Raw genomic sequence first — 17,823 nt, 5'->3', positions numbered from 1 at the left:
ACCTGCGAGCAGAAGTTCATGACTCTATAATTTTAATTGTTCAGTACATCATTTAAGCAAACCTCTATTTGGAAGCCCTTATTTACAAAACAGGTGCACTGGGTTGCAATTTCCCACTTTATACAGAATTCCTTGCTTTAGAATGGAACTCATTTAAATGTAAGATTACCTCTGGGGTAATTAATTATCACCGAGTTTATGAAATTTTCCATTGTATACAAGTTTCAGGTGGGGTATATTTTTAATTAGGCAGGAAACTAGTTTACATTAATAAAACATCTGAGTTGCTACATTTTAAAATGTAAATGCAACTTGCAGTAACTGCTAATAAATAATTTATAGATGGGACTTATTTATGATGAGCAGCATATATCAGCATCCGTACAGCCAGTGTACAATATCCCTATTGTCCATTGAAGGCACAGCTAAGGCTCTTGACAGTTTTCCGGTCCCCATTGCTTCTTAAATGATCACACTGGGGTAGTGCCGTTTCTCAACATAATTGTGAACTTACCAATAGAATGTCGTTTTTCAAATTGTTATAATGGTTGGTCACATTTAGACAATTAACTCTCCTTATGTTAGTTACATAACATTAAGAATTAAAAATCCTGGCAGAAGGCTCTACAACAGGGAACTTACCCGGAACACATGAGGCCATGGCTCCAGCCACAGCACCACAAAATCAAATAGATGACGGATAATTGAAAACTGGCTCAAAGCATGTCAAGTGAGAATTACGGTTTCTTTGGGGGTTGAATAAATGCTGAATCAGTCCATCATGCCCTTTCTTTCTTCCTTCTGTCTCCTTCTTTCCAGACTTCCCTTTGTCTGTCTCCTGCTAGATAGGTTTATGAACTGTGTAAAGTCACCAGCATTATGTGTTGTGACTAAGTCCACTCTGATGCATGTCTCTGTAGTTGTGTCAAATCACATCCGCCTTTTGATGGATGCTGGAGATGGTACCTCATACTCCCAACAGGTCCTCCATCAACTCCCTCAGGTACCGTGGATGCAGAGTGCACATCAGGGGTCTTCTTCTCAGGTCCCCACCATGTTGTGTGTTTCTTGCAGGCTGTATGAAAACAAGGGGGAGGCCGACTTCGTGGAGTCCTTGTTGCAACTGTTCCGGTCCATCAACGACATGATGAGCAGCATGTCGGAGCTCACAGTCAGAGTGAAGGTAGGTGCTACCATGCTCATCCAAGCTCAGGCAGCTCCCTCCTGGATCAAGAGACCTTTAGTCGTGAGTGTCAGCTTGGTTTATGTGCAGTGGGTCCTCACCTCTCCCCTCTCTCGGTGACTCAACTATTGCTTATGTCTTTGCTCTGTCACAGAGAAGTTTTGAATATACTTTATATGAATAAAGGGAATTTATTAAAGTCAGTTTAATGCATAGCTTCAGGACATCCTGTGTCTGAAACTCTGTGGGGTGGCTGAGATAGATGGAGCATTAGTAAGATTTCAGGCTGTGGAGGGAGATTGAGTGACTGACTTCGTTGTTCTTCCTCTTCTCTTAAGTCATTTCTTTTGTGTGTTTGTATGTGTATAGATGTGTGTGTGTGTGTGTGTGTGTGTGTGTGTATGTGTTTGTGTGCACGCACATTTATTGACACTAGAGTTTGAGCTTTTTTGTCATTCGAACAGGCTGGCCTGGAGCTCACTCTGTAGACCAGGCTGTCCTTGGCCTCAGAGACCTACCTGCCTACTCCTCCTAAGTGCTGGGATTAAAGGCATTGAATCACATCCAACCCACTGTTGGTTTTTGAGACAGGGTCTACAGCTGAACCTGGAACTTAAAAATTAGGCTAGCTGGACTGACCAGCTAGCTCCAGGGATCGATCTCTCTGTGCCTGCTCATCTTTGAGAGAATAAGTGTGCACCACTGTGCTTGGTGTGTATATGTATGCTTGCACAAACTTTCCTTATGCCATGCATGCAAACACTTCTAATGGTCGAGCCATTGTGCTAGCCCTCTGCTTTGCTTTGTTTTATAAAATGAGTTTTGCAGGATTGAATTCAGTTCTTCATGCTCGCAAGGCAAGCACTTTAGTGGCTGAACCATCTCCCCAAATCCTCTTCAGCCATTTATGATCACCTTTTGTTTTGCTGTCCTTGGGAAGAAGGCTGGGGACTTCTCTAGGACTTTTAGTGGAGTTGTCCCAGAGACAGGGCGTGGAGAGGCTGTGAGAAATAGTCCCAGGCTCCCGAACCCTTGGGCATCTCAGTTATGTGGACTTTTATGGGCTGATTTATGACCAAGCAAACTGTACAATTTGGAGTTCGCTGCCTGCTAAAATTCAGCTAGGAACAAAAACAAATCTTGTACGTGAGTCCTTGTAGCTTCACAGTCAACACAGAAGCTGCATCTTTTCTGTTCTTTTTTTTTTTTTTTTTAAGTGGATAATTTCAAATGAGTTCCTTGTTATTATTGTGTTAAAAATGTTTTGGACATGTCATCTCCCAGCTGCATAGCTTTGCCGTGCTATCTAGAATGAGGATGTGGGTGCTCACAAGGGCATGGTTCCTTGTCCCACTGTTCAAGGTGACTCTCTCAGCTGACCAAGAGTAAGGCTGTGACCTCCCCTCTGCCTCCAATATGATTCGTGGCCAAGTCTTGTGATCTCTCAGTCCACTTTTGACTCGAATTTCCACCAAATTGGTGATCTATGAAACAAGCCATGTCCTGCATCTATTAAAAGTTTTAGCTTAGTTGTTTTGACTGTGCGATATTGCCTAAGGCTGCCTTAACGTCCCAGGGTTAAAATTAGCTTTCACCGGTAGGTTGTACTGAGGAATGGAGTGGCATTTGAGGGAAACAGACGCACGCTGTGCGAGAATAGAGAAAAAGCAGTCCCAGGAAGTTTGAGACCAGAAGTAATTTTAGATAGCTAAATATATTCTTATATTATTAAGTTTGATTGGGCTTGACTGGTGTCTGCCTGCCTCCCTGGTTGTCAAGCCATTTGTCAGTGGAGCCCAGGAAGCTTTTCCTGCGGTGGGTGTTTTATTGTAAGATACACGGATAAATTCGGTGACATTCGTGCTTGCTGCAGGCCTTCCGTCTGCAAGTTGGAAGACGAGTTTCTTCTTCCCTTACTGTTAATTTGGTATTGTATGATCTCATCACATTTGCTGGTTTGTGTTGCTGAATTAAGGGTCCCTGGACTTGGGTCTTGGCTCACATATTATTTTTACTCTTCCTGTTTTGCCAATATTGGAATGGAAATAGAACTGGGCAGCATCAGGTTTTTCTTTACCGGGGCATTTTTCTAGGATTAAATAATGTTTCCCAAGGGGCTGCCACTCTATGTGCTTTAGCTTGCTGGTGCCGGGATGCAATTCATGTGCACATTCTCATGGTGCATGTGCCTGCAAGTGTGCGTATGTGTCTATATGTAATAGACCGATGTATGTGTAGCTCTGTGCGTCTGGGTAGGGTAGAAGCATTGTGGGTCCATGTGTGAGTGCCTGTGAGTAAGCATGCATGTCTGTGCTGTATGACTGTGCAGATTGCCATGCATGTTTGTTTATCTCTCTGTGTGCATTCACTTGTAGTGTCTCTGCTGTATAGATGAAGCTGAAAATGGCTCGTGAAAAATGTCAGCCCCGTTCCACACGATGCACTCAGGCGGTTTCTACTCTCTTTTAGTGTATTCTAGACTAATGTTGTTCAGTGGTAAAATTGCTTGCTGCGAAGCACTGTGTTTTCAGCAAGGGCTAATGGATCTCAGCCCACATTTGCAAGCAGCACTTCTTACTGTTCTTTGTCGCTCTTTCCCATCTTTCCTGTGCAGCACTGAACGAATATATTATCGTAGTTCTCTGCGCTTTCTCCACCGTCTTGCGGAGCCGCAGGCCCCTGCCACTTGGGCCTGTGTCTGGGACTAGAGTCAAGACTAATTGAATCCGAGCCTCCTGAACTGAGGGTGATACACAGACTTGTGAGGGTTTGTCCTCTCCCAGGGACTGCCCCTAGGTAGAAGTCCTCCAGTCTGTCCCTTTGCTCACCCTCTCCCGGTGCGATTTCCACCTGGCCTTCCTGAAACGAGCTGTGCTGGCATGTTGTCATTGTGTAATCACTTGTGTCTGAGCTGATGGGTGGGTTTTGCCCTCCAAGAGGCAGGATTTTAATGCGCCTAAAAATAATACTCTTTCTTCTTTGCCTTATGTCTTACGTCAAATTCTTCAGCATGGGTAAGCTGCCATCTCCAGTCTGCTCTTCATCTCGCAAATCTCAAAGTTTACCCATTTATTTTCCCCAGACAAACAATTTGAGTGTGTGAGGGGCGATGATGACTAAGAGTCAGATATGGCAGTTTGCACTAATGAGAACTCAGGCTTTGTGGAACTGTGACCGACATGGTGCTCCGTGTCTGCTGACGGCAGTGCCCATTCACACCCTGCCCCAAGGCCCTTTCGTCTGCCTACCTGGATTCAAGTTCAGAAGACAGAAGAGTTGCTCATCACCTCAGGTCTCTGAGCTTCCGCTGTGGTGTTCCTCTACTTCAGAGTGCTCCCACATGAACACAGATACGATGAGTCATGTGTTTACATAGTGTCCTCCCTCAGTGCACATGGGGCACTGCTTCTAGGTCTCAACCAAGATAGACCAAGACCTGAGATGCTCAAATCCCTTGCAAACATGAGCTAGCATTTGCAAGCAACCTTTGTTCACTCTCCTTAGTCTATTACTTTTTATTATTAGCTTAATTTTTTAAGAAGAAGAAGAAGGAGGAGGAGAAGGAGGAGGAGGAGGAGGAGAAGGAGGAGGAGGAGGAGGAGAAGGAGGAAGAGGAGGAGAAGGAGGAGGAGGAGGAGGAGGAGGAGGAGGAGGAGGGAGGAGAAAGATTTTTTTGGCAAGTGCTCAGCTTACTACCTAAATCCATCAAGTCTTGTCCGTATAGCTTCTGATATGTAATTCAGTATAAACACCATGTAAATAGTGGTCCTGATTAGGAAATGATGAGAAAAAAAGTCTGTATATTTTTGGTTCAGACACATTTCCTCACAATCATTTTTAGTCAGTGCTTGGTTAAACACATCAATGTAGACTTAAAGAGGCAGGGCTAGTAGCATGTAACATATATATTACACATAGAATATTACAACTTTTATATCTTTGGCATGTGGATTTGTGATAGAACCATTAATACCCCCCCACCCCCGCTTTCTCTTGTATATATATATGTACTTGTGGAGAGGGCTGAAGAGTAGGATCCTCTGGGAGCTAGAGTTATAGGCAGTTGTGTGAACTACCTGATTTGAATGTTGGGAACTCATCTTGAATCCTCTGTGAATTCAGTATGTACCCTTAGTGGCTGAACCATCTCTCTATCCCAGGGATGTTCCCCTTATGGGTCACAACCCCCTTGGAGGGCGAATGACCTTTTCACAGGGGTTCCCTGAGACCAAGAGAAACACACACACACACACACACACACACACACACACACACACACACACACACACAAATTTACAAAGTAGCAAAATTACAATTACAACATAGCAACAAAAATAATTTTATGGTTGGGGATCACCACAACATGAGGAACTGTATTAATGGATCACAGCATTAGAAAGGTCAAGGGTTCTCTAAGACCATGAAAAACATATATATTTACATTACAATTTACAACAGTAGCAAAATTAAAATTATGACATAGCAATGAAAATAATTTTATGGTTGGGGGTCACCACAAAGTGGGGAACCATATTAATGGGTTGCAGTGTTAGGAAATCAAGACCCACTGTAGTCTAACCTGACCCACCAAGTGTTTCACCAGCACGCTGTTATCCGATGCTTATTCAATCCGCTTCCTCTTTCAAAACACAGAGGTGGTTTCCCCCTTTTACTTTCATAAGCAGCTCTTTATGAACTTTTCATGGCTGGCCGTTTCTAGTCCTGGCAGAATCCTTGTTCCATCTGGTCTGCCCTGAGGGCTTCAGTTTCTGAACCTCTCATGGTTCTGAGTGCCCTTTGCACTTTCAAGTCACATGCGGCATCTGTGCTTTCGATGCCTAGTGCTGTGAAATAAGATAGTGTGGCTCGGTTTCCTGTGCATCCAGTCCTGTCTATGCGTCTACTTAATTCTCAGAGGCATGGAGGAAGGAGGAAGCTTCTCAGTTTCTCAGGACTTATTTTATTCTCTGGTTATTGGCTGTGTTGGAGAAGAGGAAGATTGCGGTGGTAAGGATAGTAGCCCGTGAGGGCCTGGACCTTTGTAGACCAGGAGACAGCCTAAGAAAGTCACACTTTGAGTCTGAAATTTTTGCCCAAAGCAAACGGTATCGTCTTTCTTTCACTCCCTTTGCTTAGGGGTTAGTAGTAGTTGTCCGTGTGGCAGTGGGCAGCACAGGCTGTGGGCAGTGCAGGTGGCCATGGCTGTGGCCCTGGTGTGTGCCGTACTTGCTGGTTTCTCGCATTTCTCAGGCGCAGGATGTGATGTTCCACATGAAGACTTTCCAGGTCATGTCACCGCATAAGGAAAAGACTTATGGAATGAGAATATAGGAACAGCTGAAGCTACAGCCCAAGACCAGTCAGCCGTGACAGGAATGGCTACACTTGGTTGAGAATCTGCCACAGGCCAGGCCTTCTAGAGAGTACCGCTGACAAGATGCCAGAGTCCAGAAGGCGAAAGACCTAGTTAACATAGAGGTTGTATTAATTTTCTGGGATTGTACAAAGAAACTTCTTCATATGTAGTGGCTTGAAACAGCATAGATTCATTCTCTCATAGGCCTGTGGATAGGAAACCTGGCATCCTGGCACCAGTAGGCTGATTCCTTCTGCGTAGTCTGGGACAGAATCTGGTAGTCCTCAGCCACCCCCAGCCCATAGACACCTCCATCTGGTTCTAGTCTGTATCTTTTCCTGGGGTTTCTGCCTATGTGTCTACATCTTGTGACCTTTCTCCTCTTTAGTCGTGTGGAAGCTGTACCCACACTACTGAAGCCTGACTCCATGTCAACTTAGCTTTATCTGAGAAAGATCCTGTCAGATCATACTCACAAGTACTTTGGACATGCACGTAACCTTTGATCAAATCATTTTACATGATTACGAGTTGTACCCAAGACACTGGGCTATATATCTGCAGTTAGCCTGACACATTATCTGTGGGCCAGTTCCTTCTCAGATTGGTATGGACTCAGTTGATTAAAGACCTTGTGAGCCAGATTCCAGTTCTAAGTGAGAGGAGGTTCTGGCCCAGCTTTCAGGTGACCCTGATGTTTCTGGACCTTGCCTGCTCTTTAAGTTGGAAGAAGCCAAGCTGATTTTGCATTCCAGTGGCTGTGTGCTCTAGTAGGATCTGAGCTGGTGCAGCCTTCCTGTTGGCTTCACCTGTGCTGCCTACCTTCAACTTCTCAGCTTTGATTTGACAAGGCCCCCTTGTATGTGCTTGCCAGTAAAGTTGTAGTGTGTGCTAGTTAAGAATCAACAGGAGACGGTGGCAATGGAGACGGTATGTTATGTCTTTAAGACAAGGAGTCCTTAGTTTAGAATGCTCCCAAGTGCATTACTCTAGTCTTCGTTCTGCACTTCTTCAGGGGTTTCCAAAGTCCAGAAACAATGAAACTTCAGGCCAGGGCTTCCTGCTTAGTTGATTCACTACAAGGTTTCTTGATGTCTCTATAGGACCAGAAGTGTAAGCAACATTATTTTGGAGACCCCTGGCAAGGTGCACTTTTTCCTTTGCCCTGTCTCTGCTGCATGCAGAAGACTGCAGCAGCAGCCAGCTTTGCAGATGTGCAGTAGTAACACCAAGATCATGCCTGCCCACTCTTTTTAAGCATGCCTGCCTTTGCACGGTTCTCCTTCTAGCCTGAGTGAGAGAATTGTTACAAGGACAGTATCATTTGTGTTTTCTTCCTTTGTTGTTAAAACCTAGTCACCTTTCCTGGTGAGCATAGCCATAATTATAGCTGTAATCACCGTGTGCCAGTTTTGGGGCATGTGCCTGAGCGGACATGCCTTCATTTGCTCAATCCAGTGATTTCTCATCAAATTAATTTTCCTATTGTTGAATGTAAGAGCTTTGCTTTTAGAATCTTAACCCTACAGTGAGCGGTTTCATGAGTAGCGAGTGGGAGAGAGTCGTCTTTTTCTATAGCTTGTGACTGATTTCTGTGCTGATCACCATGGCCCTCTTTGTCTTAGAGCAAGCATTTGAGTTGGAGTCTGGCCACTTTATCCATTCTATCTGCTCTGCCTTTTGTACAGGGCTTACTGAGAAATTTTCTCCTTTGGTGTTGGGGTTTCTGCTGAGGAGCCCATGATTTCCTACTCATTCCATCCTGGTCTTCAGGTCTCTCTGGTGTTCTTTCCACTCGTGTTTACTCTGGCATACATCCTGCTTCCTGCCAACCATGCCATTTAGCTCCCTTGTTCTTCCTCTGTCATCATCAGGATTCCTTCAGTTTCTCCGAGTAGCATCGAGCCTGACAGGCAAGCTTACTTATGCCTAGCAACAATTCTTTATTTGTTCAGCTATTTGAGATGTTTATTTGGGGGGTGTCTTAGTCAGGGTTTCTATTCCTGCACAAACATCATGACCAAGAAGCAAGCTGGGGAGGAAAGGGTTTATTTAGCTTACACATTCACATTGCTGTTCATCACCAAATGAAGTCAGGACTGGAACTCACACAGGGCAGGAAACTTACTGGCTTGCTTCCCCTGGCTTGCTCAGCTTGCTCTCTTTTAGAACCCAAGACTACCAGCCCAAGGACGGCACCACCCACAATGGGCTGGGTCCTCCCTCCTTGATCACTAGTTGAGAAAATGCCTTATAGCTGGGTCTCATGGAGGCATTTCCTCAACTGAGGCTCCTTTCTCTGTGATAACTGCAGCTTGTGTCAAGTTGACACCTAAAACCAGCCAGTACAAGTGACCCCTGGTCAACTTGACACACAAACCCTTACTTTCTAGTTTATCCTCAAGATCTAAATAACTTTTAAGAGTCCCACAGTCTTTACAAATTCTTACATAGTAAAATTTCAATCCCTTTAAAATATCCAAGCCCTTTTAAAATTCAGTCTTTTTAAAATTCAAAGTCTCTTAACTGGGGGCTCCACTAAAATACTTCTTCCTTCAAGAGGGAAAAATATCAGGGCTCAGTGGCAATGAAAAGCAAAACTAAACTCTAACCATCCAGTGTCTGGGATCTACCCACAATTTGTTGGGTTCTTTCAAGGGCTTGGGTCACTTTTTCAGCTCTGCCCTCTGTAGCACACGTCTTGTCTTCTAGGCTCCAGATGCCTGTACTCCACTGTTGCTGCTGTTCTTGGTGGTAATCTCATGGTACTGGCATCTCCAAAACTCTGCTGTCTTCCACTGCAACTAGGCTTTACCAAGAGCCTCTCATAGGCTCTTTTCATGAGGCCAAGCCTCAACTCCTTTGCATGATCCCTTCACTCCTGGGCCATCAATTGCAACTGAGGCTTCACCTTCACCAATGGCCTTCCCTGGCCTCTTACAGTGCCTAGCCTCTGTGGCTCTTCATGACCCCTTCATGCCTTCAAAACCAGTTGGATGACTCTTACCCCTTACCAAGTCCAGCCACAGCATGAGCTACAACCTTAGCTATTTCTAGAACACAGCTCTCAAAAAACACTTCCCAGAAGATTTCACCTGAATGATGCTGGTCTCTTTTTAATCACGACTAATATCTTAGCTCCCGCTGACCAGCATCAATAGTCCCAGTAATGTAAGGTTTCACTGTAGTAATTCTGTTATCTTGTTAGTCACAGCTGATTCTTCAGTCCCAGCTAACCAAAATCACAAAATCTTTACAATCAAAACAGCAACAGCCCCGGAAAGAATCTTCCCTCTGATATTTCATAAGCTAGGCCTCCATCTTCTGCACTGTTCTCAACATTATCTTACAAGCTTTTACAGAATATCCAATAGAGCTCTTAATATTCCAATGGCTCTTCTAGCTCAAAGTTCCAAAGTCCTTCCACAGCCCTCCCCAAATCATTATCAGATTGTCACAGGAATACCCAACTCCTGGTACCAATTTGTCTTAGTCAGGGTTTCTATTCCTTCACAAACATCATGACCAAGAAACAAGTTGACTCGCTTCCCCTGGCTTGCTCAGCTTGCTCTTATATAGAACCCAGGACCACCATCCTAAGGACGGCACCACCCACAATGGGCTGGGTTCTCCCCCACCATTATCACTAGTTGAGAAAATTCCTTATAGCTGAGCCTCATGAAGGCATTTCCTCAACAGAGGCTCCTTCTCTGTGATAACTGCAGCTTGTGTCAAGTTGACACACAAAACCAGCCAGTATAGGGATATGGGGTAGGGCACATGTAAAGAGAAGTCTCAGTGGGCAAGAGATTTGCACTTTGTGCCTTGCACTGTGCTAGGCCAGTATAGGAGTAATGCATTTCAGTCTGTGTTCTCATGGGTACATTTGAGTGAGCAAGACAGGGATAAACCATTAACCGCTCCAAAGAGGCAGAGTCACATAGTGGGTTAGTCTATCCAAACTCACACAGGTTCTTGCCTTATGACTTACAGTAAATTATTTTTAAGAAAAGCATAATGGACTGGAGAGATGGCTCAGTGTTTAAGAGCACTGACTTCTCTTTCAGACTACTCCATCCCCCACCCCCCATTCAATTCACAGCACCCACATGGCAGCTCACAACTGTCTACAACTTCTGTTTTAGGGCATGTGACAACCTCACACAGACAGACACACAAACACATATAGTATATTATTTTAGAAAAAGTAAAACAAAACAAACTAATGGAAAATATAAGGTTTGGAATAACAGGATGTCTCAGTTTTTGGAAATATTGTGGAGGATTCTTGAAAGTTTAAAGGAAGAGTAAAAAGAAAGTGTGGAGTGGAGGCAGGCAGCTGACAGGGTGCATTGTGGTCTTCAAAAGTGAGACATTTGTCTGCTTATCTGGTGTGTTGCTGGTGTACTAGGAGGCTGAGGCAGGAAATTTGCAGGTTTGGGGACAGATTGGGAAACACAGCAAGACCTTGTTTCAGAACAAAATAGCAAAAGGGTCTGGAAAGTTGTTCACGGTTTGGATTGTTTCCTAATTTTGTGTGAGGCCCTTATTTAACCCCTAGTACCAGCAAAACCAAGAAAACACACCAACCATAAAAAGGAAACAAGAAGATCAAGTCAGAGCTATGTTCAAGCCTAGTTTTGGGTACATAGTGAGACCCTGTGTTAAACCCCTCACCTCCCAATAACAAATAGTTCAGAGATTGTAGCTCGTTTGAATCAGCAGGGGAGGATCAGATTCCTGGGAGGATCAGATCATGGAAGACCAGGCTAGCATGGTGTATCCTGCTCTGGTCAGGTCACCACTGGCTTTTTGAAGGGTCATCTTGGTTGATGCCTGCAGAAGAAGCTATTGAGGCTGAGAGAAGAAACAGAGGGTGAAATAAAGCAGGACTCTCCACCCCAGTGCTGATGACATTTGGAGATGGTGATGTTTGACTTGTCTGTTGTAGACTCTTAGCAGCCCATGCCCAGGACCCACCTTCATCAGAATTACCAGAAGAATCTCTTAGATGTTACGTATGTTTCCTGGATTGGTGTTGCCCATGTGAGACTCCACGAGCTGCAGGGCTGGTGATGGGATGTGAAATTGAAATTGTGGTACTCCAATGTGGAGGCCATGATGGATCTGTGGTTGAAGGTGGGTAGAGATAAGGGTGCCAGGGATATTTCATCCACCAAATTAGATGCAGGCAACTATAGGCACAGCTAAAGACTCTAGAAATTCTAGACATCTTGGATCATTGATCCCTGAGACATTCCTTAAGAGCTACTGTGTTGCCCTGGCTGTCCCACTCTGTCACGGGGACCCCATACTTGGTCAGGGCAGCACATTGGTGTGCACATACACCTGCCTCTGTCTTTGCCTTGACTCACTTGTCACTTGTAATATAGTGCAGTCTTTTCATGTTGTTGAGGATTTAATTGCTATTTTTATTTATGTATCTGTTCCTAGTTATGTGCACATGTGAGTTCAGTGCCTGGGGAGGCAGAAAGCGGGCATCGGGTTTTCGGAAGCTGGAGTTACATGTGTTTCTGATCTGCCCCACATGGGTGCTGGCCACTACAGTTGGGTCTTCTGTTGCTGAGCTACCTCTCCTGTTCCAACACAATACTATCTTTAAGTAGTAATCTCTCCCTCTCCCTCTGTCCCTTTCCTTCTGTCCCTCCCCAACCTCCTCTTTTCCTTCTCCCTATCTTAAACCTTTGGGTTAACATCTTATGCCTGCCCCTTGCCTAGTATCCCTTTAGTGTGTGTTGGTGGTGGCAGGTTATTAGAGTTACTGCTGCAGTGTTGCTGGACATCATTGGATGCCTGGTTATATAATAAGCTGGGGAAGTACCAGATTTCAACTCCCATATGGTTTAAGAGAGTTTATCTTCTGCTTTTTTGCTCTGATGGATTGTGCAGTGTGAAATAATCCTAATCCCTTCTATTTGTGCGGCCTCTCGGTGGCCAAAGCTTTCTGATGCATGTTATCTCTCAGGATCCCTCTGTGTCACTATAGTGACGGTACAAAACAAAATTGCAAGGGAAGAAGAAACTAATTGTGTGGAGTGTGTTTCTTGCAAGAACTGGATTGTAGATGGAAACAACTACATTCTCACAGCCACTGACTCTTGTCTGGGACCTTCATATGCACCCATCTCTTGGGACCTTTCAGGAAGATGCTAGGGTGGGTAGAAACTGACTAGCAGAACTGAAGTTTCCAGCCCTAGGAGAGCTGATGTACCCCACACTTAGGGAAGCACATTCAACAATGCGGTTCCTGTGAGTACTGATCAGTTACATCTATATTTTATGTTTCTAGTGTTTGGGGCATATTTTGGTTGCACATTGCAGAAATCTTAAATAAATTCCAAACAAAAGGAGAAAAACCCCATTCCTTTGTATAGATCTGATGCCTAGATCCCAAGAACATGCCAGTTCTAGACTCCCTGCAGTTCTAATCTTCACCTTAGAGTTACAGTGTGATGGTTGACAGCATGCTTTTGACGTTTAGAGGAGACAGTAAAAGACCAGCATATCTGATAGGATGCTTTGGAAGGAGAGGAACCTTAGGGGACTGACTCTATTCAACTCTACAAGCATTGCTATAGAGCTGCCATTGTCTCACTGAGCTCAAATTCACTTCAGAAAGCTGGATGCAGGTTGCTTCAGGTAGCTGGGAGCCCAGCATCCTAGGCCTGAATGTGCCTCTGCTTAAAAGTTAACCTCCTCTTGGTGCAGTGATTGTGTCTCCACTGGAGTGAGAAATGTCTACCAGAGGGCAGAATGTTCCATTCGTCTCAGTATTTAATGATCCTCATGGCCATGCAGTGACTATCTCTTTAAGAGAATGTTTATCCTTATAAGAATGTCTTTCTGGGCTGGGGAGATGGCACAGGATGTGAAGTCCTTGCCTTGTCAGCCTGAGGACCGGAGTTTGCTTCCCAGAACGCATATGAAAAATTGGTGTGCGATGGTGTGCAGTTGCCATGCTAGCACTGAGAGGCAGAAGAAATTCTGGGCTTCACTGGCCCTCCGGCCTCACCTGCTTTATGAACTTCAGGGCAATGAAAGACCCTGCTTCAATCAGTTAGTCAATCATGCAGTCTAACCATTCCTCCATCCATCTGTCCATCTATCCATCCATCCACCCACCCACCCACCCATCCATCGATCTATCAGTGTATGTGTGTTAATGGTACCCAATGTTGTCCTCTGGGCTCCACACACCCATGCACAAATGCATATACAGACAAGTGTACTCATGCCCCTGGAACTCTAGAATCTTTTTCTATAAGCAGGGGCTATGGGAAGGGGTCCTGGGAAAGAAGAGGTCATGAGACTGCAACAAAAATGGAGACCTAATGGTGGGAGTAGAGAGTGAGGAGTTAGAGCAGCTGGGAGGAGGGCTTGGGGACAAGCAGGTGCAACTGAAACCATTGTAAACCTGTGACTCTGTGAGATGGGTTCTGCAGCATTTCTGGCCTGTCACCTGAGTTGATGCAAAGGGACCTTAAAGCCTTCACTGAGGCCTGGTGCTCACCCAGCAAGCTCATTAGCACATGACAAGGACTAAGAGGAGTGGGATGCTGAAACCTTCCCAGGAAGAATTGCATTGCATTGCAATAGTGTAAAGAAGTGAAGGAAAAAAAAAGCATTTCATACATGAGCTGCAAAAACTCATTGGCTCTATACGAGTGGATATTTATAAACTGGTAAGATGTTTTGGAGTATTCTAATTGTGTAAGCTCTCTCTTTGTGTGTGTGTGTGTGTGTGTGTGTGTGTGTGTGTGTGTGTGTGTGTTGATGAGACTGTACAGTAGGTCCAGTTGGATTTCTACACTACTCAAGGGGTTACATTGGTGAGTTAGGGAGAGAGAAGTCATATCCTGAAGGCTGTTGGGCATTTACTTGGGGATAAGTGGGGTCCCAGATGGGAGGGCCAGACCCTAATTTCCTGTTCTTCACTGGGCTGCTTTTCCCATGAGATTACTTCAATCCGATTTTAAATTATTATGCCGGATTTACTCAGAATCCTCAGCCATCCTTCTGATGAGAAGGTCAGCAGTGTTAAGTCTCTGTGCACTGTGGCCACAACACCTTAATGATTCAAGGAGAATTATTTTTCCCTTGGGAAAGCCTAGAATCTCAGGATGGTGCATTGTATTAGGAAACACAGAGTGGGCAGGGCTGTAAAGGAAAGATGTATCATTAAAATAAAACAGAGGCCTTTTAAAACCCACGTACCCTTGAAATTCAGCCACTCATTCTTAGGGACCATCTACGTACGTGTGTGTGTGTGTGTGTGTGTGTGTGTGTGTGTGTGTGTGTGTGTGTGTGTGTGTAGGGGTTTTCATGTAGAGGCCAGAAGAACCCCTGTGTGTCATTTCTCAGATGCCATCCATTTCATTTTTGGCACAGGGTTTCTCCATAGTCTGGGACTTATCATGTAGGTTAGCCTGGCTGGCCAGAAAGCCCCAGGGGTCCACCCATATGAAGTCCCCAGTGCTGACATTACAAGAATGGGTCACTCAGTCTTATTTTCCTTTATTCTTTTTTAATGAGATGAAATTCAGGTCCACAAGCAGGAAACTGACTGAACTTTCTCCCAGTTGTATGGTTTTTTTCTCTCAAACCTCTTCTATCCATGCAAATGATTAAAGGAAGCACAGCATCCCTTATCATCTGATTAGGTAAAAAACAAGAGTATAATCAACTTTTGAAAGGGAAAATTTGAGAGTTCTGAGAAATACTCATTTTGCCATAAAATATTTTCCATGGTTACCGCTGACAATCAGAGGCAGAGGTACTCTGCGTTAAGTCAGTCAGCTTTGATCACTGTGACAAAGACAAGTGCAAACAGTACAAAATGCAGAAACATGCAAAACAACTTCTAAAGAACAAAGGTTTCTGCTGGCTCCTAGTTTCAGGGGCTCCCAGAGGTAATGGTATGGTTTATGCTGGCTTCTAGTTTCAGAAACTCCCAGCCAAAATGGGTTGGGCCTGTCCCTTTGGACCCATGGCTGGGCACTATGTCACAGTCTTGCCATGTCACATGCCCCTGTAGTGACTCACTTTTTTTGCCACAGGCAGGGGTCCTGCAATGCTTTGCAATCCTCTGCTAGTTTGCACCTCTTCAAGAGCTCTCCTACCTCCCTGTAGCAGCACACTGGGGAACAAGCTTTTAAGTACCTGGACCCTTGGGGGACATTTACAATCCAAAGCAGTGTGTATCGGAGAAAGTCAGTGGGCACCAATTCCTTTTATTGCTTTTCTTTTAAATAATTCATTTCATATTAAAGTGGGGAAGGACAGTATTTCAGTTCCTCCTCTCAGGCCTGTCCTCATGCAATACTTTCCAGGTTGGTTGTGACGTGGCCCAAGTGTTTCTCTACCAGTGACGAAGGGTGCTCACGCACCCCTTTGGCGGTCTCTGCTCGTTTTCACGGCTTTGTCTCTCCTACTTCCTGCTTCTTCTGTCTTTGGCTTCTTTTGTCTATTACTGAGGACACAGGCACAAATCACAGCTCCACTTCTGATTCACTGGTTGGGATTTCTTCCTCAGACCTTGCCAGTCTGTGGGCACCACTGCCTCTTTGTGTGCACTAGCTTTAGGTGCTCTGTGGGCAGCAGGTAGCTCCTGGTGAATGGGGTTTGGGCTTTCTATTTCGGTGTCATCATGTGACTCTCAACCCCAACACAGATGGCAGGGGGATGATTTTCAGGTGAGACTTCTGTTCCTTCCTTGATTTCCTCTGGAGGGCCGGGGAGTAACGACATTCTATGAACTACACAAGCAGATGTAGGAGGCAGAGGTTGGTGCTGGCCCCTTGGGTGGGATCATTGATGAACAGGGATTACATGAGCCCAGTGTAGACACATGGCTCTTGCTCTTCTCAAGTTTGCCTTCTCATACCGTTTCTGGAGACAATGCCTTGTGAGTGGGTAATACTTTCTTACCACGAAGTAACTCCAAAATTGGGTCAAACTCATGTCTAAGGAATGGCCGATGAATGGAGAAATACCTGAACAGCAAATTCCACTGAAAACAAGCAACTAAAACACTGAGCAGGGATACATTAAGAAAGCACAAAGACCTGGAAAGCAGGACTCACTGTATAGAGCTTGAGAGGAACCCTGGACATCAAGGTCGAAGGCAGACTCTCTCCTGTAGTGTGCATCTCCACAGCATTCTAGTTTATGTCACTCTAGTCAGCCCTTTCAGGGTCGTTACCTGCATTTCCCTTCCTTCTCCTGATGAGCCACTCTGTCACCCCGAGATTCATTTGCATACCGTGTCCTCATCTTACCCCAGGGCTTAGCCTTCTCCCTTCATGATGGTATCTCCTTTACAGGTTTCCTTTTGGAAACAGGAAGTATGAATGCCACCAGAGCTTCCCTCCCACTCTTGTGCCTGGCTGGAGTCACACTTCAGTCTACAGATCTTCTGTCTGTCAGGCTATGCTCTCCGGGGAATGGTCTTTAGGGTGGTTGTTAAGTGGGAAAGTCATGAGGCTGGAGAGATGGCTCAGCATTGGGCTGGAGAGTTGGCTCAGTGGTCAAGAAGACTTGCCGCTCTTGCAGAAAACCCAGGGTTGGTTCCCAGCACCTATGCGGCTGCTCACAACTGTCTATAACTCCAGTTCCTTTGAGGTCTGAAGCCCCCTTCTGGCCTTCATGGGCACCAGGCCCACACGATGGGTACAGATATATACAGGCGCTAATACCCGTATACATAACCTAAAATGATTAATTTTTTTTTTTTAAGGAAAGAAGGGAAACCGTTATAATTTCACTGCACATTTGGCTGTCTTGATGATTGTTCTTAAAGTACATCTTTAACTCTCCTTCTGATGTCCCCTCCCTCACTTCTGGTGTAAGAGCTAGCATTTTAATGTATGGCTACTTTAGCATGTGGGCAGACCATAATGAGCACTGATTCCTTTCCTTTATAGTATATTAAGTGCTCATTTCGTGCCAACTTTGGCCTCATTACTAGCCAGAGGCCATAAGTAACAGACAGAGAAAGATGTTATGTCTTCAGGAGAGGAAGCCAGGCATTTGACCCTCAGGGCAGGTGACAGGTGAGGTGGTATGTCATTGCGTCATTAGCTGTCAGAATGACAGACTGCAGGCCAGACAGGGGCCCAGAGTGCAAATGGCCCTAAAACCCCCATCAAGACCTTGGTTACAGCTCATAAGATTGGCTCTAAGCTTTGAGGCTGTGAATTGAAATGGCCGATTATTTCAAGGGACAGTTGGGCAGACGGATGGAGGGGGAAGGAGAAGGAGAGGG

The 17,823-nt window shown here is 45.1% G+C and overlaps 1 protein-coding gene across 1 annotated transcript in view; it reads left to right on the top strand.

The window, feature by feature from the left end:
* Positions 1-17,823, top strand: part of Dock1 (dedicator of cytokinesis 1) — a 499,905-nt gene that overhangs the window by 135,858 nt on the left and 346,224 nt on the right. Inside the window, exon 23 of the mRNA XM_032892397.1 lies at positions 1,075-1,183. Within this exon, the coding sequence (XP_032748288.1) occupies positions 1,075-1,183 (109 nt within the window). The remainder of the gene's footprint in view (positions 1-1,074; positions 1,184-17,823) is intronic.

Source organism: Rattus rattus, chromosome 2, assembly GCF_011064425.1.
Source record: "Rattus rattus isolate New Zealand chromosome 2, Rrattus_CSIRO_v1, whole genome shotgun sequence".
NCBI lineage: Eukaryota > Metazoa > Chordata > Mammalia > Rodentia > Muridae > Rattus > Rattus rattus.
Note: the sequence above shows the minus strand (reverse complement) of the source record. Positions and strands in the feature narration are given on the sequence as shown.